This window comes from Hypanus sabinus, chromosome 1, assembly GCF_030144855.1.
Source record: "Hypanus sabinus isolate sHypSab1 chromosome 1, sHypSab1.hap1, whole genome shotgun sequence".
Classification (NCBI taxonomy): domain Eukaryota; kingdom Metazoa; phylum Chordata; class Chondrichthyes; order Myliobatiformes; family Dasyatidae; genus Hypanus; species Hypanus sabinus.
This window is the reverse complement of record NC_082706.1, coordinates 172788453-172815509: the sequence shown is the minus strand read 5'-3', so window position 1 is coordinate 172815509 and position 27057 is coordinate 172788453. Positions and strand designations below refer to the sequence as shown.

The 27057-nt window shown below is 40.1% G+C and overlaps 1 protein-coding gene across 1 annotated transcript in view; it reads left to right on the top strand.

The window, feature by feature from the left end:
• nsmaf (neutral sphingomyelinase (N-SMase) activation associated factor) overlaps nt 1-27057 on the top strand; it is a 155270-nt gene that overhangs the window by 28627 nt on the left and 99586 nt on the right. Inside the window, exons 4-12 of the mRNA XM_059981550.1 lie at nt 4623-4690; nt 4791-4827; nt 6450-6500; nt 12321-12392; nt 13165-13212; nt 16484-16536; nt 16717-16846; nt 21488-21559; nt 23617-23725. Coding sequence (XP_059837533.1) covers nt 4623-4690; nt 4791-4827; nt 6450-6500; nt 12321-12392; nt 13165-13212; nt 16484-16536; nt 16717-16846; nt 21488-21559; nt 23617-23725 — 640 coding nt within the window. The remainder of the gene's footprint in view (nt 1-4622; nt 4691-4790; nt 4828-6449; nt 6501-12320; nt 12393-13164; nt 13213-16483; nt 16537-16716; nt 16847-21487; nt 21560-23616; nt 23726-27057) is intronic.

Sequence of the window (27057 nt, the reverse complement as noted above, 5' to 3'; positions counted from 1 at the left end):
TTCTACTGTGTCTTATAGCCTACATGGAATTATTTGAATATCAGGCATCAACTTAAACAAGAACCAGTCTTTGTAAAATTAAGGCCATTGAACCCAGTCATCCTGTGTGGGAATTCTGGTTCTGTACTATTGTAGCAGTTTTAGTTGTAGAGAAGTACAGCACAGAAACAGGCTCTTTGACTTATCTAACCCATGCCAGAACCATTTGAGCTGCCTACTCCCATCAACCTCCATATCTCTACTATCCATATATCTATTTAAACCTCTTTTAAACATTGAAATTAAACTGGCATACACCATTTGTGCTGGCAGGTCATTCCGCACACTCGCGACCCTCTGCGTGAAACAAGTTTCCCCTCTTGTTCCTTTTAAACTTCTTACCTTTCACACTTATCCCATGACCTCTGGCTGTAATCCTGTCCAACCTCAGTGGGAAAAAGCCTGTTTGCATTTACTCTATCTATACCTCTCATAATTTTGTATCCCTCTATCGTATCTACCCTTTTTATCCTATCAGAAGTTGTGGTCCATGTAGATGATATGGGTAGGATGACTAGCGAGGTCCTACATAGGGAGTTCAGGGAGTTAGGAGCTAAGTTAAAAGGCAGAACTCCTGGATTGTGATGTCAGGATTGCTACTCATGCGACGTGCTCATGAAGCCACAACTAGGAAGATTATACAGTTTTTGATATGTGGCTAAGGAGATGGTGTAGTAGGAAGGGCTTAAGATTGTTGGATCGTTGGCCTATCTTCCAGGAAGGATAGGACCTGTACAGAAGGGGCAGTTTGCATGTGAAATGGAGGGGGCCTAATACCCTAGCAAAAAGGTTTGTTAATGTTGCTCGGTGCGGTTAAAACTAGAGTTGTAGGGGGATGGTAACTGGAGTGCCAGAACAGTTACTGGGGAGGTTGTGGAGCCAGATGTTGGTAAGACCTCAGACAAAGTTGGGAATTAAAAGGTTGAGTATGGTGCGACTAGTGTCATGAGCTGCATATATTTCAATGCAAGAAATATCATAGGAAAGTGTTTAATAGTGCTGAAGATGAGGTAGCTGGTTTACGGAATATGTAGTGAGGAGAGGCTGTTGATAGGGCAAAATTGCAGCCAACAGGATGAGTTGCAAAGTAAAAGGAGGACAAAATCAACAAGGGTGAATACAGGACTGAAGGTGTTACATTTGAATGTGTGCAGTATATGGAATAAGGTAGATGAAATTGCAGCACTGTTGCAGATTGGCAGGCATAATGTTGTAGGCATCACTGAGTCATGGCTAAAAGAAGGTTATAGCTGGGAGCTTTATGTCCAAGGATACAAATTGTATCGATAGGACGGGCAGGAAGGCAGCGGGCGGCATTGCTCTGTTGGTAAATAATGAAATCAAATCATTAGAAAGAGGTGACATAGGGTCGAAAAGTGTTGAATCACTGTGGAAAGAGCTAAGGAACGGTAAGACCCTGAAGGGAGTTGTATACAGTGGTAAGGATGTGGCCTACAAATTATTACAGGAGATAGAAAATGCATGCCAAAAGGACAATGTTGCAGTAGTTATGGGGGACTTCAATATGCAGACTAAGAAAATCAGGTGCTGGATTCCAGGAAAGGGGGGATCTTCTAGAGTGTCTGAGAGATAGTTTTTTTTTTAGAGCAAATTGTGGTTCAGCCCACTAGACAGTCAGCTATGCTAGATTGGGTTTTGTGCATTGACCCAGAATTGATGAAAGAGCATAAGGTAAAAGAGCCTTTAGGGGAAAGTGATCTTAATATAATTCATCCTGAAATTTGATAAGGAGTAGCTAAAGTCAGATGTATCAGCATTACAATGGAGTAAAGAGAATTAGAGGCACGAGTGAAGAATTGGCCAGAATTGGATGGGGTGGGGGAACACTGGTAGGGATGACGGCAGTGCAGTAATGATTGGAATTTCTGGAAGCTGTTTGGAAGGAACAGGATATATACATCCCAAAGAGGAAGAAGAATTTTAAAGAAAAGATGACACAACCATGGCTAACAAGAGAGGTCAAAGCCAAGATAAAAGCCAAAGTGTGGGCATATAATAGAGCAATAATGAATGGGAAGTTTTTAAAAACCAACAGAAGTCAAATAAGAAGCAATTCTTGACCAACCTCTCATGCGGGACCTTGTCAAGTGCCTTACTAAGGTCGTGTAGACAATATTCACTGCCTTGCCTTCATCCACTTTCCTGGTAACTTCGTTGAAAACCTCTAAGATTGGTTAGACGTGATCTACCACACAGGAAGCCACAGTGACTATCCTTAATCAGTTCATGACTTTCCAAATATTTAAATTTACAGTGCCTTAGAATATCTTCCAGTAACTTTCCCACAACTCACTAGCCTATAAGTTTCCCACAACTCACTAGCCTATAAGTTTCCTGGTTCTTGTTTAGAGTCTTTATTTTAAACAGCAGAACAACATTGGTTATCCTCCAATCCTCTGGCATCTCTCCTGTTGCTGAGGGTGTTTAAATATTTCTGCTCAGGCCCTGGCAGTTTCTGCACTTGCCTTCCATAGTGTCCAAAGGAACACTTAGTCAGGCTCTGGGGATTTATCCACCCTGATTTACATCAGGGTAGCGAACACCTCCTCTGCAATCTGTACAGGGTCTATGCAGTTGATGGTGCTTTGCCTTTACTTCTATTGACTCTATCTGTCTCCAGAGTAATCACCATTCTATCGCTGCCACTGAATGTGCAGTTCAGGATATGTCTGGTTTGTTATTCAATACTCTGGCTGTTTGTATATCCGGGGAGCTATCCCGCAATGCTGTAACAAAAGCTTAATATATTTTGAGTGTCTGGTGTAAATGAGTCAGAGCCCCTCAGACCAGCTACTGGTATTTGGATATTCAAAGGAGTTAACCATATATAACATATAACCATATAACAATCACAGCACGGAAACAGGCCATCTTGGCCCTCCTAGTCCGTGCCGAACCCTTAATCTCACCTAATCCCACCTACCCGCACTCAGCCCATAACCCTCCACTCCTTTCCTGTCCATATACCTATCCAATTTTACCTTAAATGACACAACTGAACTGGCCTCTACTACTTCTACAGGAAGCTCATTCCACACAGCTATCACTCTTTGAGTAAAGAAATACCCCCTCGTGTTTCCCTTAAACTTCTGCCCCCTAACTCTCAAATCATGTCCTCTAGTTTGAATCTCCCCTACTCTCAATGGAAACAGCCTGTTCACGTCAACTCTATCTATCCCTCTCAAAATTTTAAATACCTCGATCAAATCCCCCCCTCAACCTTCTACGCTCCAATGAATAGAGACCTAACTTGTTCAACCTTTCTCTGTAACTTAATTGCTGAAACCCAGGTAACATCCTAGTAAATCGTCTCTGCACTCTCTCTAATTTATTGATATCTTTCCTATAATTCGGTGACCAGAACTGCACACAATATTCCAAATTTGGCCTTAGCAATGCCTTGTACAACTTTAGCATTACATCCCAACTTCTGTACTCAATGCTTTGATTTATAAAGGCCAGCGTTCCAAAAGCCCTCTTCACCACCCTATCTACATGGGACTCCACTTTCAGGGAACTATGCACAGTTATTCCTAGATCTCTCTGTTCCTCTGCATTCCTCAATGCCCTACCATTTACTCTGTATGTTCTATTTGGATTATTCCTGCCAAAATGTAGAACCTCACACTTCTCAGCATTAAACTCCATCTGCCAACGTTCAGCCCATTCTTCTAACCGGCATAAATCTCCCTGCAAGCTTTGAAAATCCACCTCATTATCCACAACACCTCCTACCTTAGTATCATCGGCATACTTACTAATCCAATTTACCACCCCATCATCCAGATCATTTATGTATATTACAAACGACATTGGGCCCAAAACAGATCCCTGAGGCACCCCGCTAGTCACCGGCCTCCATCCCGATAAACAATTATCCACCACTACTCTCTGGCATCTCCCATCTAGCCACTGTTGAATCCATTTTATTACTCCAGCATTAATACCTAACGACTGAACCTTCTTAACTAACCTTCCATGTGGAACTTTGTCAAAGGCTTTGCTGAAGTCCATATAGACTACATCCACTGCCTTACCCTCGTCAACATTCCTCGTAACTTCTTCAAAAAATTCAATAAGGTTTGTCAAACATGACCTTCCACGCACAAATCCATGCTGGCTACTTCTAATCAGATCCCGTCTATCCAGATGATTATAAATACTATCTCTAAGAATACTTTCCATTAATTTACCCACCACTGATGTCAAACTGACAGGTCTATAATTGCTAGGCTTCCTTCTAGAATTCTGCCATTTGTTTTTGTTATTCTGCAAAAGTTACCAGTTTACACTCAAAATGGTAAAGTAGATCATTACAGCCTTGAAACTGTAGTTCATCATTTATTGTGTTTATGTTTAAAAACTATCAATCATTACTCTACTGTTGAATGTGGAGAGAGATGAAATGGGTTCTCCAGAAGATATGCTTGTGTTTAATAATGATCTTTTATATTTACAAGTCCCTACTGATTCAGTGAGATTCACAGTAATTATTTGAATGCTCATCCTCATACCTTTAGAGAACCATACTGTTGGTACTGCTAACAATGGAAAATTTGTAGTTCCCTTTTAGAGACTGCAGCAGAATTGAAGAGATTGAAGATAAGAACTCTGGTAATCCTTTTGAAGAGTAAGTTCAGCTTCAGTCGTTATGTAGGTAAACATTTAATTTGAAGTACAATAGCCAGTTGTGAATTTATGTTTATTTGTAATGAAATCATGCCTTCCAGAAATCGAATTTGTGGATTCTGCATTACATGCCGTCAGGTAAGAAATTCTCATTTTAATTCTTTGGACCCTGATACAGCTGATGAGGCCAGTGTGGGGTCCACAGTTTGCCAAAGTAGGGAAATGAGGTGCTTGGTGGCGTAGCAATGGCTATTTTATGAGATTTTCCACTTTATAGTGGGCAACAAACAGATTCAAGATTCTTAATACCACCCTGAATGTTCCTCTTCAGTACTCAACACTGATAGGCCAGGGTTTCATTGATGGTTTTTTGGTATTTCAGATAGGTTTTGAGAATAGCCTTGTCTCACTTTCTTTGTACTCTAGGTATTTTCTTGCAGTAATAGATCTCAAAACAGAGTGTCTGATTTGAAAGTTTGGTGTCAAGCATGTGAGTTATGTGCCCTGTCCATTGGAGCTAAGGAAATGTAATTAAGGCTTCAATTCTGAGGATGCTTGTGGGGACGACATTTGCTTATCCTAGCAGTATACTTGGAAATTTTCAAACATTTTTCTCTTCAGATGACATTTTGAAAGTCATGGTAAATTTCATCATGGAAAATCTACCTTTATTATGGTATGGCCCTAGTTTTTCTAATGTCTTTTTATGGGCCTTTATTGTCAGGTTTATTTGCAGTTTAACGGATTGCTGAAGGATCTTTGTTTTTCAGATGTTATATGCAATGCTCATTTTCCAATATGCTCCATGATGGCTTGGAGCTTGCTTCTCTGCACACACTCCTGCCAGCGCATATGATGCCATTTTTCACCTTGCTCAAAATTCCCTTCAACTGAGGGGAATTTAAAAGTGAATTCCTTTCACTACTCATTTTAAGCTTCGCTTCCCTTGCCCTTCCTTTCCTCCAGTATTTGATCTGTTGCTCTCATTTAGCTTCGGAACCAAAGACCGTAATGGTAAAATGCAAAGGCTAAAGCAATGGTCAGTACTAAAAAACAAGTGTTGACAATGATGCTTGATTGGAGCTAATTCTCCTCTGCTGGCTGGAAATTACTTGAGATGATCTGGGTTTCGGGGTGGATGAAGCAGGAATACTGGCATAGCTAGCTTCAGTTGCCTTGTGCCTGCAACTTGGGAGCTTGAGTGTTGGGCATGGTAAATGCTTTAAAATCTTGGTCCTTGGATTTGAATTTGGCTGCATTAGGATTCTATATCCAGGTAGGCTGGTCTCCAACACAGCAGCATGGAACGTCATTTGCACCTTTTGGAAATGAGTCCCAGAATTATTGACATAGAAACATTTTACCTAACAGTGACATTACAGTACACATTTTCGAAAGAAAATGTCTACCTGAACTGGGGAGAGGGAGGGCTTTGCCAGCTGAAAGCATGGCACCTATGGTGGAACAATAAAATTAGGGGATGAGCAACAGGTCTGAATTAAAGAATTACAGTTATCTTACATAGTTTATGGAGCTAGAGGAAATTGCAAAGTGAGAAGAAAATCTTGTTATTGAAGTACCTCAAAGCATTAATTAGAATTAACTTGTCTATTCTGCATTTTGCTTCACTGATCTGGAATTCCCTGATCTGCATGCAAGTAATTAATATTGAAATCACAGTTGAGGGCTGCAAGTTTGAAATGTGAACTTTAGTATTTTATAAAAGCATTAATTGTTTTTTAATTATAATTCTCTTTTAGATCTGTTTAATCAAAGAACAAAGTGTGGTGGCTCCATATAAAATTGAAAGGGTAGGTTGATATTTCCATTTATTTTCCTTGGTTATAATCTTGTCAATGAACTGTTGAATTCTATTATGCATGTGCCAAATTTAATCTTGTGAGAGAGCAGATTGATTCTAACAATAAAATCTATGTGAGCAAATTTAATGTTTTATTGCATTTAAATGTTCAAAGGAAAGCACTTATTACAAGAGGGAAAGAGAGAAAACACAGGAAAAGCAAGAAGGGAGGGAAGATGATGTGGAAACTGCTTCAGACCCATAAACGTAAAAGGCAAATAAGATCATATCTGGACCCCACTCCCTTTCAAGGAATAAAGACTGGACATCCTGTTTGGAACATTTCAAGACTTTGTGCCCTGTCCCACTGTTCTTTTTTTTTTTCATTTTTATTTTCTCTTTCTCTCCCTTTCCATCTCCATCCCTCAGTGTGTATTTCTCCTAACACACCTCCTGTCCATTCTCCCTTGTCCAATCCTCCTCTTTCCCCAGGACATCCTCTTCTTTGCCCTATTGCTTAACCCTTTATCCTGCTCCCTTTTTCTCTTGCTGTTGAACCCGCTGCATTTTCCCTTCCCTTCTGCTAAACCATGCACAGTCTGTACTTGGACCTTATTTTGAGACAATGGCTTGTTCAATCATAGCGGCTTTACAAGGTCAATCAAAGGTGGTGTGTTCTTTTTAAACATGTTTTATAATCTCAAGACCTTTCTGGACATTGGGACATTAAAGTTAGGTCTACCTCATCAGTGAGTCGCTGATTCACGGAGAAACTGTAGGAGCTGCAGTTGGTTTAGATCATGTTGCTGCTTGTGTCAGAGAGGAATCTGAGGAGGCGGTGCAGTCTAACAACGAATGATCGACTTCGTCACTTTTCTTGTGATCGCAAGACCCTGTTGGACATTGTTAATGTGGAATGCAGCAAGCCCGATCCACTAATTTATTGGTGGATGACAAGGAGTCTGCGTGGCCTCAGTCGTAACAAAGACTAGGCCTCAAGCTGCGGTGTTGCCTGTTTACAACTGCGCAGGTGACAGATATTGAAGTCAGTGAGCTCCGTCAGAGAAAGCATGGTGCGGTGTCCAAGCTGCACTGTGTAGTGCCCACTAGTGATCGCTCAGCAGAAGACAAGCTATATTGTGGTCAACTGCAGATTTCTGCAAAATTCATGGACTTGGGGTCTTGGGCTATATTTTTTTGGTGTGAATGTATTTTACAGATATGTGCTTGCTACCTTATATGTGCTATGTGTGACTGTTAGTACTGTGCTTTGCACCTTGGCCCCAGAGTAACACTGTTTCGTTTGGCTGTACTCATGGGTATTCATATATGGTTGAATAACAATTAAACTTGAACTTTTGAATTGAGCCTTTGAAACATAATGATCTGTCACCTCTTTACCATTCCACCAACCTGTTTGTGTTTTTTTCAACTCAATTATACTGTCACACTTGCAGTGCATTGCACCACCATGTTGTGTATTATCTGACAATATAGCAGTTGTACCCTGTAGACATGTCCAAATAACTTATCAGAACTAGTGGTCCTAGTGCTATGACCTTGGATACTCCAGTATATACTTCCCTCCACTCTGTAAAGTGCCTTTCACTACGTCTTTTTGTTTCCTATCACTTAGCCAGTTTTCTATCTGACAGATCCATAGTTTTTATATTCTCAATGCTAAATCTAGTTTGTAGCACCTTATAAAACATTATGTGTAAGTCTACGTAAGTCATTTCAGTCACATTTCTCTTACAACCCTCTCCCAGGAAAATTAGGAAAAATACAGAGAAGTAAGGAGAAGGAGATGGGATTAATAAAATTGCTTCCCTGGGAATGGAGGGGCAAGTGCCTGCCTCCAGTGTCATTGTAATAATAGCATAGAATAAGGTTACACGGAGATAGTAATGCTGTTGAATGTTATTACGAGTAGATGATTAGACTATCATAACAAATTACTGCTCAGCCAGCTGAGTTCCTCCAGCAGACTGCTTGTTTCTCTAGAGTCCAGACCAGGGGTTGGCAAACTTTTTGCCTCTGTGGGCCGGATCGCGTATTAGTGAGCGGGCAGTGGGCCAGATCAATGCCATAAAAAACTTGAAATATGGGAATTATCCATTTAAATACATCTAGTCATGATTTGCCTCAAATTAATGAATAACGCATGCTGGAAAATCATTTGTGCTTAACCAAGGATGCCAGTTAGTAATCAAAGAACTCAGGTTTAGTTGCAATTTATTTCAATCAAAGGCATCTTTGAATCTATTAAAAGGACACAAAGAATCTTTAAACATAAAACGTATGAACATGATGCATTGAATGGTAGCAAATTAAGTATAATAAAAAAGAAAATTTTAAAGCAAACAGTTGATAAAGCAATGTGAAACTTGATGCTGTTTGTTGCTTGAAAGCTTCTTAATATTGGGTATCAGACTTGTTGATGCCAAGAGCAAGACATTATCCAGATGGGCATCAGTCAATCTTGTTCTCAAATGGTTCTTTTAACAACTGCTGACATTTCTTCAACTCACCATGTGATTGTTCTTGCTGATGGGCTGATAGATGCAAATAAAGATTTCTTTTCAGGGTAAACAGTATCCACTACTGCCAGTAAACATCCTTTAACAAATTCTCCATCTGTAAAAGGCTTCACCTTTTCTCCAGTATGTTTTGAGACTTCGTATCTGGCATGGGTATTTCCTTCATTTTCACTGCTTGGCAAAAAATGATGTTTTCCGAAACTAGCCTCCACTCGCCAGTTGATTGTGTTGTACCTTCACTGATGATTGTGACTAGATGGAGTGACACTTGGCTTCACTGGATTTGTTCTGGGTTTTTCTGTGAACACGATGTACCCAGTGAACTTTCTACATTGGTTAGTTGCCAGTGTCGTAACTGTACTGGAACAACTTGACTAGAACTGATCTTCCGCATTAGCTGGTATAATGGTAGGACCCATTGCCTTTGCTGCATTCGCTGCTCACAAAGCTTTTGCTGACAATTGTCGAATGAATTCAGTTGGCTTTCCATCTCCCTGGTTCATGGCATCGAGAAACCAAAATGGGTCATTGTTTTGATACTTCAGAAGGACCTTGTTCTGAACTTTTCTCTTTTCAACATTCACATGCTAAGCCCTCCTCCTGTTAGGTGTTTATTTATACAGCAGCATCCATGACCACACGTGGTGGTACTTTGACCACGGGAGCTACGAACTGATTCATTGGTCAAATAACAGCTCTATTACACATTATTTATGCAATATACCCACAATTATGGTTCAAATGGATCCATTTATTATCAGAGAATGTATACAGTATGCAACCTGAAATATTTGTCTTTGTAGACATCCACGAAAAACAGCCCAAAAGAATGAATGACAGAAAAGCGTTAGAAACCCAAACCCCCCCTCCTCCCTCCCCCTCCCCGCGCAAGCAGCAGCAAGTATTAACACTCCACACTCATTTCAGCAAAAAGCGTCAGTGCCCACCCTCCAAACAATAGCAAAGCGCCCAAGAGATCATGATCTGCAGTCAGCAAAAACTATTGTTTATCCGACGGTGTGACCTGCCACAGACTGTCCCTCTCCCTTAATCAGTGACAGAGACTTCTTGGATATCCAGTTCTGAGTTGCTGGATCTGTTCCATTTAGCACATTTGTAGAGCCACATATGATGTAGGGTATCCCTGTGACTATGGAACTTCGTCTTCATAGGCACTGTACAGTGGTCAATTCTACCTGTGTTTTTATAGACTGGTGCACCTTCCACAGGTAGATTGGTGAGGACAAGGTTGAAGTAGTTTATTATTCTTGTTGTGTCACCTGCCACAGTCCCAACCTGGTAGCTGTATGTTGCTAGTTCATTCTGTTCTGGTGCTCCCAATAGCTATCCAACACCTTGGTTAGGCCCCACTTGGAGTACTGTGTTCAGCTCTGGTCACCTCACTACAGGAAGGATGTGGATACTATAGAGGGAGAGCAGAGATGTACAAGGATGTTACTTGGACTGGGGAGCGTGCCTTTTGAGAATAGATTGAGTGTACTTGGCCTTTTCTCCTTGGAGTGACGGAGGATGAGAGGAGTCCTGATAGAGGTGTATAAATGTAGAGGGCCAGTGATTGTGTGGGTAGACAGAGGCTTTTTCCCAGAGCTGAAATGGCTGACATGAAGGTGCTTAGAAATAGATACCGAGGGGATGTCCGGGATAAGTTTTTCCACACAGTGATGGGTGCGTGGAACGCACTGCCGGTGGCAGCGGTGGAAGTGGATACAATAGGGTCTTTTAGAGCCTCTTAGGTAGGTACCTGGAGCTTAGAAAAATAGAGGGCTACGCGCTAGGGAATTTCTAGGCAGTTTCTAGAGTAGGTTGCTTGTTCGGCACAACATTGTGGGCCGAAGAGCCTGTAATGTGCTGTAAATTTCTATTTTAAATGTTCTATGTAATCCATTTTATGGTAGACATTGAAGCCTCCTGTAGCATTTTTGCCATTGCTATCTTCAGTGCTTTTTCCAACTGTTACTTAACAGAAGAAGCATTGATTCATCAGAGGACGTTGAATAACAGTCAGGGGATTTCCTTGTCTATGTTTAACCTGATGGTGTCCTGAGTTAATGTTGATGACTCTTGGGGCTAGTCCCTCAGATATACCACTACACCACCAACTTTGATATGTTCGTCTTGTTGGTGGGATAAGACAGACCCAGGAGTTACGCTGTGATTTAGTGTATAATCTATCAAGTATTTCTGAGAGTACAACTACATTAAGCTTTTGCTTTGCCAGTTTATGAGATGGTTTTCCCAATTTAGACACTGATCTCCAAATATTTGTGAGGAGAATTTTGCAAAGTCGAATGGCCTAAGAATTCATTCAAATTCAGTGAGCAACAGTCTGCTGGAAGGAATGGAATTGAATTTCAGGCCAAATTTGGCGCCTGGATTGATTCTGCATGATTTTTTGTTGTTTTTCACCTATCTCTTTAATTCTGGGCTTTGTTATAGCAACTTGAGAGGAAATTTTAATAGTTAACACTAGTTAAAAAACTGTAGTCTGAGCCTTTCTTGACAAGTTTTACAGAAGTTTCAAAAGAACATGCTAAGGTTTACTGTGAACCACACAAGTTTTGTATCAGCCCAAAGGCATATTATTAAAATGTGGAAATTATATCATGTTGCCAATAGATGGGATGTCTGTTTATGTTACAGTGTTTCTTCTCAGAGGTAAAAGATAACACATCAAATCAAGACTCTGAAGTTAAACTATCTGGTTGGGTTTTCTTGCTGCCCAAAGATATAATCAGGCCACAAGGAGTCAGTATATCTACAGTATGTTTGAAACCTATTATCCAATCAGCAACTAGATTTCTTGATCTTCAAAGTGGAATGGTTGTGAATAACCAAATTGTTTACTCAAGATAGTTCAGGCCTGTTTGTAGAAATAAGGCTTTGCGATTGTATTCAATTCCTTGATGTTTTTAATATAAAAATATTTGAAGACAGTTAAATTAGCCTTTGCAGTGTTTGGTTCACAGGAGGAAACTTTCCCAGTGGGATGGAGCTAAATTGAATAATAAATTCTGTTGATGGTTAATGTCTTTCATTGTACAATGTGCTTTGTAGGAAAAAGGAAAAACTTTTTAAGGAACACACACAGAATGCTGGAGGAACTCAGCAGGTTAGGCATTGCTCACTGGGCTGGAGCTTGTTGGAAAATAGCAGAAGGTCCATTTTGAATAGCCAGTGGGTTCCCAGTAAAATATAAAGGATAAATCTGAAAATAAACTGATTCTCAAAGTAATTTGCTAATGTAAATATTTTATCTACATCTTAACTAGGGCCCAAAGGATTACTCTTTCAGAATAGATGATGCTTCGAAAGCAGAAGATGTGGTGCAAAGCTTACATCAGGTAAAATATTACAAAACAAGAGTACTTTTGAGTCAGTCCAGAATTCTTAGTAAAAGGTTATTTGTTCATTCACTCTTGTTGTGAAAGTAAATGTGAGAACAGCTTTTGCAATAAATACATATTGCTCTATCAATCCAGTTATCATCAAACCTGATCCAAACAAGGCAATGCAATCAGTGGTACAATTCACTCAGAGAATGTGATTTTCTCCAGCTGTGGCTATTTATTAACCACTGTAAGAGCATTGTGAACACTGCAGCAAACTCTAATGCGGCTCCAGTCTGTTAATATGGGCACAAGAGACTGAGTAAAGAAAAATCTGTGCATTATCATTCCTTATTACATTCCAGACTCTGTCTCTATCTTCCCCCTCTCCTGCCTCCTACCATTGCCAATTCTAAAGATCTCTCACAACTTACTCCTCCCCTCCCCCACCTGGCCTCATCTGTCTATTGTCCTTCACATTTCCTGACGACATATTTCACCCTGTATCATGCCTCCCTCGTACCTCTGTATGCTGGCCATCTTCCTCCACATTCACTCCTGAGGTAGGGTCTTGACATGAAAAGCCAACCACCCCTTTGGGTCCACAGATGTTGCTTGATCCACTGACTTCCTACAATTGTTCTTGGTGATGATAACTCCACATTACCATTACTGGAGTTGCTAATTCTTTGAATTTACTTTCATATCAATATATCAAAATATTTTTTTAATTGAGATATCTGCATAGTAAATAATCTAAATCCGTTAATAGCACTTTTTATTATAGCTTCACAGAGCTTCTCGGTTGGACAAAGTGGCAGATCAGATTGCAATGGTAAGGAATTTTTGCAATTATCATAATCTTATTAAATCATTTTTGTTCAAGGTTCAAAATAAACTTATTATCAAATTACAAAGTTCTTTGTAACCTGCCTCGGTGACTATTGTCCAGTAGCACTTATGTTCACAATGATAAATGTGTTTTGAGAGGTTGGTGATGCAACATAGCAACTCCTGCCTGAAGTACAACTTGGATCTGCTGCAATTTCCCTACTGGCACAACAAGTCCACGGCAGATGCTATTTCATTGGCTCTTCACTCAACCTTGAAACTTCTTGTCAGCAAAGATGCATATATCAGGATGCTCTTTATCTACTGTAGCTTGGCATTCAATACCACCGTCCCTTGAAAGCTAATCGGTAAGCTTCAAAACCTAGCCTTAATCCGTCCTTGTGCAATTGGATCCTCAGCTTGCGCACTTGCAGACCCCAGTCATTTTGGATTGGCAACAACATCTCCACCACAATCTCCATCAGCATAGCTGTACCACAGCACTGTGTGCTTAGCCCCTTACTGTACTCGCCTTACATTCATGACTGTGGTTAAGCACAGCTCCGATGGCACAGATCAAAGTACATATATGTCACTATATGCAACCCTGAGATTTATTTTATTGCAGACATACTCAATAAATCCAACAACCATAGTAGAATCAATAAAAATAATATCAATATCAATAGAATCATTGAAAGACCACACCAACCAGTATGGTTGTATTCCATTTGCCATTTTCTTACCCATTCTCCTAATCCTATCCAGTCAATGTCCTATGTCACCAAATACTCCAGAACCTCATCCTTAACAATTAGGCTCCAACATCTTCCCAACCACTGAGGTCAGGCTAACTGGTCTATAATTTCTTTTCTGCTGACTTCCTCCTTTCTAAAAGAATGGAGTGATATTTGCAATTTTCCAGTCCTTTGGCACCATGCCAGAGTCCAATGATATTTGAAAGATCATGACTAACATCTCCACAATCTTTCAGAACTCTGTGGCGCAGTTCATCTGGTGTGGGTGACTTATGTACCCTTAGCTCTTTCAGCTTTTTGAGCATCTTCTCTCTCATAATAGTAACTTCACACACTACAACACCAGGCATACTGCTAGTGTCTTCCACAGTGAAGAATGATGCAAAATACTCATTTAGTTCAGCAGCCATCTCCTTGTCCCCCATTATTGTTTCTTTAGTCTCATTTTCTAGTGGTCCTATATCCACTCTCATCTCTTTTATTTTGCACACAGTTGAAAAGGCTTTTTCTATCCATTTTGATATTGTTTGCTAGCTGGTTTCACATTTCATTTTTTTTCCTTTCTAATGATTCTTTCAGTTGTTCTCGGTAGGATTTTAAAAGCTTCCCAAACCTCTATCTTCCTGCTAATTTTTGCTTTTTTATATGCCCTCACTTTTGCTTTTATATTAGCTTTGACTTTCATTGTCAGCCACGATTGTGCTATTTTGAGTATTTCTTTGTTTTTGGAATACATCTATACTGCACTTTCTTTATTTTTCCCAGAAACTCGTGCCATTTCTGCTCTGCTGTCATCCCTGCCAGCACCTCCTTCCAATTTACTTGGGCCAGCTCCTCTCTCATACCACTGTAGTTTCCTTTACTCCACTGAAATACTGCTACACCAAAGTTTACTGTCTTCCTATCAAATTTCAAATTGAACTCAATCATACTGTGATCACTGCTGCCTCTGGGTTCTTTTACCTTAAACTCCCTAATCACTTCTGGTTCATTATGTAACACCCAATCCTGTACAGTGGATCATCTAATAGACTCAATGACAAACTGCTCTTTAAAAAGTCATCTCATAGACATTCAATAAACTCTTTCTCTTGAGACCCACAACCAAACTGATTTTTCCATTCGACCTGCATGTTAAAATCTGCCATGACTATCATAACATTGCCTTTTTGACAAGCTTTTTCTATTTCCCATTGGAATCTGTGGTCCACATCTCAGCTACTGTTGGGAGGCCTGTATATAATCATCATCAGATTCCTTTTACCCTTGCAGTTTCTTAACTCAACCCACAAGGATTCAACATCTTCCGATCCTGTGTCACGTCTTCCCACTGATTTGATGCCATTTTTAACCAGCAGAGCCATACCACCTTTCCGCCTACCTTCCTATCCCTCTGATACAATGTGTAACCTTGGGCATTCAGCTCCCAACTACAACCGTCCTTAAGCCATGATTCAATGATGGCCACAGCATCATACCTGACAATCTGTAATAGTGTAACAGGATCATCCAGCTTATTTCTTAAACTCCGTGCATTGAGAAATAACAACTTGAGTGCAGCATTTGCTACCCTTTTTGATTCTGCATCCCTAATGCACTGATCCTCCCCCTGCTGGCTGCAATTGTGTTCTATCATCTGCCTGCCCTTCCTGACAGTCAGACTGCATACTGACTTTGCTTTTTTACCATCCATCCTATCCTGAGTTCCTTCAGTCCGGTTCCCAACCCATATTTGTGTGTAAATGAAAATTTTTATATATGGCATTAATTTAAAGGGGTTAAGTAGGTTGTCTATCATCATTTATAGCTTACATATTATTAAAATTTGTGGTAAATTGTAAATTTCTTAGGCAGCCACAGTAGTGTAGCAGTTAGCATAACACTTTATAGGACCAGCGGTTCACGTTCAGTTTTGCTGCAGTCTGTAAGGAGTTTGTACAGTCTCCCCATGACTGTGTGCATCTCCTCTGGTTGTTCCAGTTTCCTCCCATGTTTTGAAGACATATATGGGTTAGGGTTGGTAAGCTGTGGGCATGCTATGTTGGCACCTAAAGCATGGCTATCCCAGAACATCCTCGTACTGTGTTGTTGCAAATTACACATTTTATTGTATGTTTCAATGTATATGTAACAAATAAAGCTAATTTGTTTAAATGTTTTAGAATTTCTCACTGCTTTAGAGTATTTATATATTGTTCCACAGCTTGTGATTTAACTTGCATTCTAAATGGCATAGATGTGGTTGAGTTTATATTTAAATGTCTGGAGAAATGGAAAAATTGGCTAACATGCTTTCTTTTCATGTTTATCTTGCCGGTGAGAACTTTTTTAATCATATCCTCATCCAGCATCTGATGGAAGAGGTGCAAACATTCAGAGATGACAGTTTTTGTATGATTGACTGCGTGTGTTGTTCTTTTACATTAAATTTAACAATACAGCTGCAGTAAATATAACTACTTTTAGAACAAAATCAGATGTTTTTATATTTCTCCCACCTCATCTTTCCATTTGTAGATCACAGCCATTCTGCAGTCAAGATTGGCTCGGACTTCGTTTGATAAAAATAGGTAATATATGTTAAGTATCCATTTCCCAATAATGAACATAAAACTTAAAGTTCTAAGATTATTAAATATTTTATTAATCAGAGTTTTGTTATTTGTATTTTTTGTTATTAAACACATTGCTTTTCAGCTCCTCTTTCGTTGTTCTCTTTTACTATCAGTAGTGACTGAAGTGTCTTGTAGTTTCCAGAGTGTTACAGAAAGACCCCACATGGAGTGTGAGGCTGAAATGGTCACCCCCTTGGTGTCTAATCCTGGGCATGTCTGCATCACTGATCAAAACCTGTATTTCCAGCCTTTGAATAGCTATCCAGTAAGTTGCTTACCATTTCTATTTTGCTGTTTAAAAGATTTTTAACATGTTCTGTTCGTAATTAAGAGTCCTGCAAATCAAAAAATCCCCAATTTAGTCAGTGGCAACTGATGCATATCTGGCATACATAACGCATGCTTTCTGAATTTAGCCCAAGGCAGCGGGCCTTCCATAATTAACCATGTCTTTACCCTGTTATTTTCACTATGTTGTAAATGGACCTATTCGTATTATTAATTGGATTTATTGAAATTATTTAATCTTTTATAAACTTGGCTGTTGTAATGAAAATGCAGTATTCAGAATCCCAAAATGCCAATGTTGGTTTACAACTGCTGCAAGCAGTCAGCAAGTTAGGCACCATCTATGGAAAGTAAATCATTCAGACCTGTGTAACAGAATTGGAGTATAAACTAGATCTTGACCGCCATTTCTGTGTAGAAAAAATGCTGGTATTTGTGCAATTGACTGCATTTCTCTACCATTGTGCCTGCTCATTTTCTTGTATGAAGAACTAATATTTCGCAGAAGATCCACTGACTATTGATTTCCTCTGCCTCCGTAGCCCAGTGTCAAAGAACAAATCCCCTTCAGTTGCAGTTAGTAATCACCAGGTGGAGCCCTAATACAGATATTGTTTGTGTCAAGTCATGTAGCATCTCCTAACTTTTACACGTTAAGGGACGGTCCCTATAAAACATTGCTACGCTTGACTTTAGAAAACAGGTTATTTAATTCTGAAAACAAATTAACTGCTTAATGCTGAACAAAACCATTTAAATTTCAAGGCAATTATGTTTTGAATACTTTGACAAGCAACTAACCAAAAGGACATAACTTAGCTTGGCAATCCAAGTAGGTATTTTGACCAGCACTTTCATAAGTAATACACTTTTGGTCTGCACTGTTAATAAGGAAACACAAAAGACTGGAGATGCTGAAATCTGGAGCAACACCTGAAACACTGGAGGAACTCGGCAGGTCAGGCAGTTTCTGTGGAGGGAAATAGACAGTCAGCAGTTTGTATCACTTAATCTGACCTGAAAGAAAATAGAGCAATAATCATATAAAAAAGTGGATGGAGGGTGGAGCTGGAACTGGCCCATGACAGATGGCTCAAGATGAGGGGAATAGCATATAGGATGGAAGGACAAAGAGGGAAGGGCAAAGAGGGAAGGGAGTCAGATGTTGGGAGGGAATAGATGGAAGGGACAAAGTACTGAAAGGAGGAACGTAGAACGTACGAGAGGGAGGTGAAGAGTTTGTGGATAATGGGCAGATTGAGATGGTGGTGGAGGGGAAAATGGCAGGATGTTGGGGAATAATTGGATCAGTAAGTGGAGATTAAAAAAATGCATTTTTTAAATGATTTTTAATGATTAAAAAATCCTGTTCATGTGCTGGGATCAGAAAGTAGAAGGCTGTGCTACACCACATGACCTAGCTTATGAGCTAGCTAGAGTCAATGCATTTCAGCAATTGGCCATAGAAGGTCAGGACAGGGTAATTGTGATCTTTCTGCATAGGCCAATAGTAAGTATTGTAGGTCACACTCACTGCAATTTCTGGGCTATAAAAGATAATAGAAATGCAGTGAAATAAAGGGCAAGGGTGAAAGTTGGAAGACAGGAAATATTAATTACAAAGGGAATAATGGTATATGGCAAAAAGAGTAGGTAATGATAAAATAAAGAAGCAAGAATAGATTTTTCAGAAATTGATTTATTATTGGCATGTTGACAGAAAAATGAGTCTCTGAGATAATTAGCTGTGTCTATGATTAGAAACGAATGACGTTTATTTTCACTAGGTCTGGCCGTTGTGGTTGAATAAGGTGAGACTAAAATAGCACTTATTCATAGAATCATGTCTGAGGCTAATTGGTTTACTGTGTGCTAGGTGTGCATATTTAAATTTAGTGATCACAGCCATCTGTTTCATTTCACAGTGATTGTATGTGTTTATGTAAGTCATTTTCTGCTAAAGTTCCAGAACTATACGTCTGATGTAATTTTGCAGAAAAATACTGTGTAAGCTGAGGAAAGTCCTTCCATATGATTTGAGAAGAATTGAAATCTTATTTTCAATTATATTTTCAGTGATTATATTGGGCATTGCCATGACCCCTACCCCTCATTAATTGTCTTTTGCACTATTTATTTCTTATTGTAACTTATAGTTTTGTGTTTTGCACTGTACTGCTGCAAACAAGAAATTTCTTGACATATCATAAACATGACAAAGTCTAAAGATGCTGGAAATTCAAGTAACACACACACAAAATGCCAGAGGAACTCAGCAGGTCAGGCAGCATCTTTGGAAATAAATGTTCAACGTTTCTGGCCGGGACCCTTCAGGACTGAGAAGGAAGGTGGAAGATGCCAGAATAAAAAGGTGGGGGGAGGGGAAGGAGGCTAGCTGGAAGGTAATAAGCCAAGTGGTTGGGAAAGGTCAAGGGTTAGAGAAGAAAGGACAGTAGACCCTAGGAGAAAGGGAAGAAGGAGGGGACCCAGGGAGGAGTGATGGACGGGTGAGAAGAGGTAAAAGGTCAGAGTGAGGAATAGAAGAAAAGCTTGGGGCGGAAAGATTTTTTTTACCAGAAGGAGATATGGATACTCATGCTATCGGGTTGGAGGCTATCCAGATGGAATGTACCCTGAGGGCGGCCTCATTTTGGTACAAGAGGAGGCCATGGACCGAGATGTTGAAACAAGAATTGGAATTAAAATGTTTGGCCACTGGGATGTTCTACTTGTGAAGAATGGAGCAGAGGTGCTCGATGAAGCGGCCTCTCGATATATGATGGGTCTCACCAATGTAGAGGAGGCTGCATTGGGAGACGTTTGGCAGTGACAATAAACCTATTTCTGTTTCTGATTGCTTTACTAAATGTACTTCTGGACTATGATCACTTCAGTCTGCAGCCTATAATTTCCCTTTGGGACGTGTGCTTTTGTACCATCTGAACAATCTGGCATTGTTGCAGTTGCTGAGGATTTGGTCAACTGAACTTTTGAGAATGGAGGTGCAGCAACCATTGCTGGGGTGGAATTTAGGCCGGATTGAAGTGTGGCCCAAGCCTGAGAGTCAAAACCAAATCGATGTTTTAGCTTTTAAGCGCCGAGCCAGGTTTAAAAGATTAAGACATCGAGACTGAGGGTAGAGGACAAAAGGGTGTTTAGCTCACTTCACCATGTCAGCCAAGGTCCCCCACCTGAGCCTGACCCATATGCTTGGGCTTGACCCATTTCCCTCTCACTGCGTCCGTCACGCAGGGTGGTACAGGAGCCTTGGGTGCACACCGCCAGGTTCAGGAGTAATTGATGTTTTTTAGCCATCTGTCTGCCCTTGTCCATACTGGTAGAGGTAATGTGTTTGGAAGATGCTGCTGGAGAGTAACTGTCCTACAGTTTTTTACATTATATGTCAATGATTTGGACAATGGAATTTGATGGCTTTGTCACAAAGTTTGCAGGCAATGTGAAGATAGGTAGAGTGGCAGGTAGTTTGGAAGAAGTAGAGAGGCTATCGAAGGGTTTGGACAGATTAGGAGAATGGACAAAGAAATGGCAGATAGATACAGTGTCAAGAAGTGTATGATCATGCACTTTGGTAGAAGAAATAAAAGGATTGACTATTTTCTAAATGGAGAGAAAGTACAAAAAATTTAGGCGAAACGGGACTTGGGAGTCCTTGTGTGGGATTCCCTAAAGATTAGTTTGCAGGTTGAGTGTGGTGAGGGAGGCAAATGTGATGTTAGCGTTCATTTCAAGAGGACTAGTATATAAAAGCAAGCATGTAGTGTTGAGATTTTATAAAGCACTGGCGAGGCCTCACTTCAAGTACTGTAGGCAGTTTTGGGGCCCTTATCTTAGAAAGTATGTGCTGAAACTGGAAAGGATTCAAGGAAGGCTCACAAAAATGATCCTGGGATTGAATGGCATGTAATATGAAGAGCATTTGATGGCTCAGGGCCTGTATTCTCTAGAATTCAGAAGAATGGGGTGGGGGTGGGGGTGATCTAATTGAAACCTATTGAATGGTGAAAAATCTTGATAGAGTAGATGTGGCGAGGACGTTTCCTGTGGTGGGGAGTCTAAGATCAGAGGACATAGCCTCAGCATAGAGGGGCATCCTTTTAGAAAGGAGACTAGGAGGAATTTCTGTGGAATTCTTTGCCACAGGCAGCTGTGGAGACCAAGTTTTTATGTATATTTAAAGCAAAGGCTAATGGATTTTTGATTGGTCAGAGCATGAAAGGATACAACAAGAAGACTGGAGATTGGGGCTGAGAGGAAAATTGGATCAGCCACGATGAAATGGCAGAGCAGAGACGATCAGCCAAATGGCCTTATTCTGCTCCTGTACCTTATGGTCTTATTTTGTGGATGCTATACATTTGTGAATGAATCATCGTTGCAACATCTCGCATGCTTCATATCACAAAGAGAGCATTATGTGAATTTGTTAGAACTAACCAGAATGCTTAATCTTTTATCATGAATAGTAAATTGTCAAAGAAATATGTTTTAAGGACACACTATAAAATTCAAAGAATGTAAGCATCTTTTTTTTCTAGTACAGATAATTAATTCCAAATAACCAGTGAACTTTGTGTTATTATTCCATCATGTATTTTAGGAGACAGTGGTGCAGATAATGTTGCGTGATGTGAGACGCATTTACAAAAGGCGACATGGGTTAAAACCTTTGGTGAGTAACTGAATGATAAACTGAAGCTTATCTGATCTGAAGTTGGAACAATTTGGTATGCATTGAAAGTATACAAAATGACTGGAAAACATGGATGTTATTCAGTAATAATACACTCTCTAATCTCATCCAAGTGCTGCATTAGAGATTATAGAGTACTTAATGTCATATGATATAAACATGTCATATGATATATAAATAGATTTTTAACCAATCTATTAGAGTTTTTCGAGGTGGTTACCAGGAAAGTGGATGAAGGGAAGGCAGTGCATGTTGTCTACATGGACTTCAGTAAGGTCTTTGACAAGGTCCCACATGGGAGGTTAGTTAGGAAGATTCATTTGCTAGGTATACATGGTGAGGTAGTAAATTGCATTAGACATTGGCTCAGTGGGAGAAGCCAGGGAGTGGTAGTGGGGGATTGCTTCTGAGTGGAGGCCTGTGACTAGTGGTGTGCCACAGGGATCAGTGCTGGGTCCATTGTTATTTGTTATCTATTAGTAGTGATCTGGATGATAATGTGGTAAATTGGATCAGCATATTTAATAATGATACAAAGATTGGAGGTGTAGTGGACAGTGAGGAATGTTTTCAAAGCTTGCAGAGGGATTTGGATCAGCTGGAAAAATGGGCTGAAAAATGGCAGATGGAGCTTAATGCAGACAAGTGTGAGATATTGCACTTTGGAAGGACAAACCAAGGTAGAACGTACAAGGTAAATGGTAGGACACAGAGGAGTGCAGTAGAACAGAGGCATCTGGGAATACAGATACATAATTCCCTAAAAGTGGAGTCACAGGTAGATAGGGTTGTAATGAGAGCTTTTGATACATTGGCCTTTATAAATCAAAGTATTGAGTATAAGAGTTGGAATGTAATGGTGAGGTTGTATAAGACATTGGTGAGGCTGAATTTGGAGTACAGGTTTCCCCCGCTATCCGAAGGTAGAGCGTTCCTATGAAACCGTTTGTAAGCTGAGCTGTTGTGAAGCGAAGAAGCAATTACCATTAATTTATATGAGAAAAACTTTTGAGCGTTCCCAGACCCAAAAAATAACCTACCAAATCAAACCAAATAACACACAAAACCTAAAATAGCACTAACATATAGTAAAAGCAGGAATGATATGATAAATATACAGCCTATATAAAATAGAAATATTGTATATAAGGTGTAGTTTCACTTATCAAAATCAGGAAGACAGCGAGCCAAAATCGATGTGGAGGGAAAAAGATCAGCACGTACACGCCTACGCACATACACGCATACGTATGTACACGCATGCGCACACAACTGACCGCACAAGGCTTCACGGTCATGGTAGTCTTTCTTGGGGTTACACACGTATAAAACGGGTGTCTTTTTTTTCGTAAAAGTGAAAATCCTTTTTGGTTAGCGAAAACAGGTACTAATGTAGGTCTTTCGTAACAGCGAGTTGTCGTAAAGCGAATGTTCGAAAAACGGGACCATCTTTATTGTGTGCAGTTTTGGTCACCTAATTACAGGAAGGATATTAATAAGGTTGAAAGATTGCAGGGAAGGTTTACAAAGATGTTGCCAGGACTTAAAGGTTGAATATTTTAGGACTTTATTCCCTGGAGAATAGAAGAATGAGGGGAGACTTGATAGAGGTATATAAAATTATTATGGGTATAGAGTGAATGCAAGCAGGCTTTTTCCACTCAGGCTAGGGGAGAAAAAAACCAGAGGACATGGGTTAAGGATGAAGGGGGAAAAGTTTAAAGGGAACTTTAGGGGGGGGGGGGTTTCTTCACACAGAGAGTGGTGGGAGTGTGGAATGAGCTGCCAGATGAAGTGGGAAATGCAGGCTCACTTTTAACATTTAAGAAAAACTTGGAATGGTACATGGATGAGAGGGGTATGGAGGGATACGGTCCAGGGGCAGATCAATGGGACTAGGCAGAAAAATAGTTTAGATACAGCCAAGAAGGGCCAAAGGGCCTGTTTCTGTTCTGTATTGTTCTGTGGTTCTATGAATAGATTAAAAAATTTAATGGAAATAAACTAATTGTATACCCTACTTTTATTTCTTTTAGGGTCTTGAGATATTTTGCACAGAAAATGATCTCTGTTCTGATATCTACCTGAAATTTTACAACTCTAAAGATCGTGATGAACTTTACTACTATATTGCAACATTTTTAGGTCAGTTGATTTTACGTTTGCTATCTATACATCGTGACCTGTTTTCTCTTTAATTATTGAATATACTGTCGATATCAATCCAGAGAAAAGAAATTCTGACTAGCTTTCTTCTCCCAAATCCTCTCCACATCCTTTCTATGTAGACCTTTCAGCACTTGATAAGTTTCAATGAGACTCTCTGTTATTCTTCTAAACTCCAGTGAGTAAACCATAAGATGAGTAGCAGCATTGGGGCATTTGGCCTATCGAGTTTGCTCTGTCATTCAATCATGGCTGGTCCCTTCTCCCCTTCCTTAACCCCATTCCCCGGCCTTCTCCCCATAACCTTTGATACCATGTCCAATCAAGAATCTATCAATATCTGCCTTAATTACACCCAACGATCTGACCTCTATAGCTGCCCTGTGGTAACCAATTCACCGCTCTCTGGCTGAAGAAATTTCTCCGCATCTCTGTTTTAAATAGATGCTCTGTTTTAATTAGAAGGATTTCAATATTCCTCCCCCCCCCCCACCCAAAACCTTCTAAATTCCAGCCAGTACAGGTCGAGAGCTATCAAATGATAACTCTTTCATTCCTGTAGCTGTTCTCGTGAACGTCCTCTGAACGCTTTCCAATGTTGGTACATCCTTTCTTAGATAGGGGGCCCAGCATCGCTCACGATATACAAACAATGCTTTTGCCATCCTCACCACGACTCAACCTGCAAGTTAACCTCTGGAGAATCCTGCACGAGAACTCACAAGTCCCTTTGCAACTTGGATTTTTAAATTTTCTCCCCATTTAAAAAAATTGTCCATGTTTTTCTTCCTTCTACCAAAGTACATGACCATATTTTCCTGACACTGTATTCCATCTGCCACTTTGCCCATTCTACTAATCTGTCTGTCCTACGCAGTCTCCCTGCTTCCTCAACACTGTCTGACCCTCCTCCTGTCTTTGCATGTTAACAAAATTGACCACAAAGCCATTAATTTCACAATCCAAATCATTGATGTACAATGTAAGAAGTGGCCAATCAGAAAAGTCCCTTTATTCTTACTCTGCCTCCTGCTAATCAGCCAATGCTCTATCCATCCTGGTATTTTTCTTGTAACACTTGGCTATACCATAAGCAGGCTCGTGTGGTACCTTGTCAAAGGCCTTCTGAAGATGCAAGTACACAACATCCACCTATTCGTTGTTGTCTGTCTTGCTTGCTATTTCCTCATTGAATTCCAACAGATTTGTCAGGAAAGATTTCCCCTCAGGTCAGACTAACTGACCTACAACTTCTTTACTTCTGCTGCCCTCCTTTCTTGAACGTAGAGCCATTTCCAATTTTCCAGTCCTCTGGAACCATTCCAGAATCTAGTGATACATGACGGCTCATTTATAATGCTTCCACAATATCTTCAGCTTCCTCATTTAGAACCCTGGGATGTTTTCCATCTGGTCCAGGTGACTTATCTATCTCAGACCTTTCAGTTTCCCAAGCACCTTCTCCTTAGTAACAGCAAGTACATTCACTTCTGCCCGCTGACATTCTCAAACATCTGGCATATTGCTGGTACCTTGCACAGTGAAGATTGATGCAAAATACTTATTTAATCTGCTATTTCCTTGTCTCCCATCATTACCTCATTACATCATTTTCCAGTGATCCAATATCTAATCTTGCTTCTTTTTTACTCTTTATATATCTGAAAAATCTTTTGGGATTCTTTTTGGTATTATTGGCTAACTTGCCTTGATATCTTTTGGTTCCTTATCGTTTTTTAAGTTGTCTTCTGCTGGTTTTTAAAGGCTTCCCAATAATCTAACTTTCCACTAATTTTTGTTCTATTATATGTCCTCCCTTTTGCTTTTATGTTGGCTTTGACTTCCCTTCTCAGCCACGGTTGTGTTGTTTTGCCTTTAGAGTACTTCTTCATTGGGGTGTATCTATCCCGTGCCTTCTGAATTGCTCCCAAAAACTCTAGCCATTGCTGTTCTGCCGTCATCCCTGCTAGTGTCCCCTTACAACTTTGGCCTGTTCCCCTCTCATGCATCTGTAATTCCCTTTACTCCACTGTAATACTGGTACATCTCACTTTAGCTTCTCCCTCTCAAATTGCAGGGTGAATTTTATCATATTATCACTGTCTACTATGGGTTCCTTTACCTTAAACTCTCTAATCAACTTTGGTTCATTACACAACACCCAATCCAGAATAGTTGATACATTAGTGGGCTTAACCACAAGCTGCTCTAAAAAGCCATCTTGTAGGCATTCTACAAATTCTTTCTTTTGGTATTCTGCACTAACTTGATTTTTCTGTATATTGAAATCCACAATGACTATATAACATTACCCTTATGATATGCCTTTTCTATCTCCTGTTGTAATTTATTGCCCACATACTGGCTACTGTTAGGAAGTTTGTATATAACTCCCATTGGGGTCTTTTTACTCTTGCAGTTTCTTAACTCTACCCAAAATGACTCTACATCTTCCGATCCTATATCACCTCTTACTAAGGATTTGATTTCATTTTTTAACGAACAGAGCCACCCCAACCGCTCTGCCTACCTGTCTGTCCTTTAAGTGCAAGGCATATCCTTGGTGTTAAGCTCCCAACTATAATCTTTCAACCACGACTCAGTTATGCCCACAATGTCATTCCTGTCAATCTCTAACAAGATCATCTACCTTATTCCATGTACTACTTGCAATGAAATATAATACCTTCAGTCCTGTATTCATCAATTTTGTCCTCCGTTACACTGCAACTAATCCCAATTTTGCCCTATTATCTGCCTATTCTTCACGACGGTCTCACTACACAGTTCATTTCATAGCTTGTCATACCAGACAGTCAGCCATTCTTGTCTGGCACATAGTGTCAGGATTGGTCTCCTTTCGGATTAACCAGGTCACGGTATGAACTTTCCTGACTTGACCCTTGTTTTTTTTTTACAAAAGCTGAGTGGTTAGTTCAACGCTCAACCTGGCATGGATGGAAAGTGTGCCGGGTGGTGGGAATGACTGGGTTTGAACTTGGGAGCCTTCGCTTCCGAAGTCCGGCACTGATGCCACTGAGCCACCAGCCGGTTCTCACTCCACAGTGCCTTTGCTTATGTTCAATTGACCCATCCTCAGCCATATCACTCTGGTTCCCATCTCCCTGTCAGATTAGCCATGAAACGTATTCTATTGTGGCAGCAGCACAGTGCAGATATAACAAATCACTATAAATTGCAATAAGAAAATAAGTGGATAAGTCACCCTTGGATCTGAGGTGAGCTTACAGTCAGTTAACCATGTTACAAATGTTTTTTTAATCAATATATGAAAGTTTTATTTTGACATA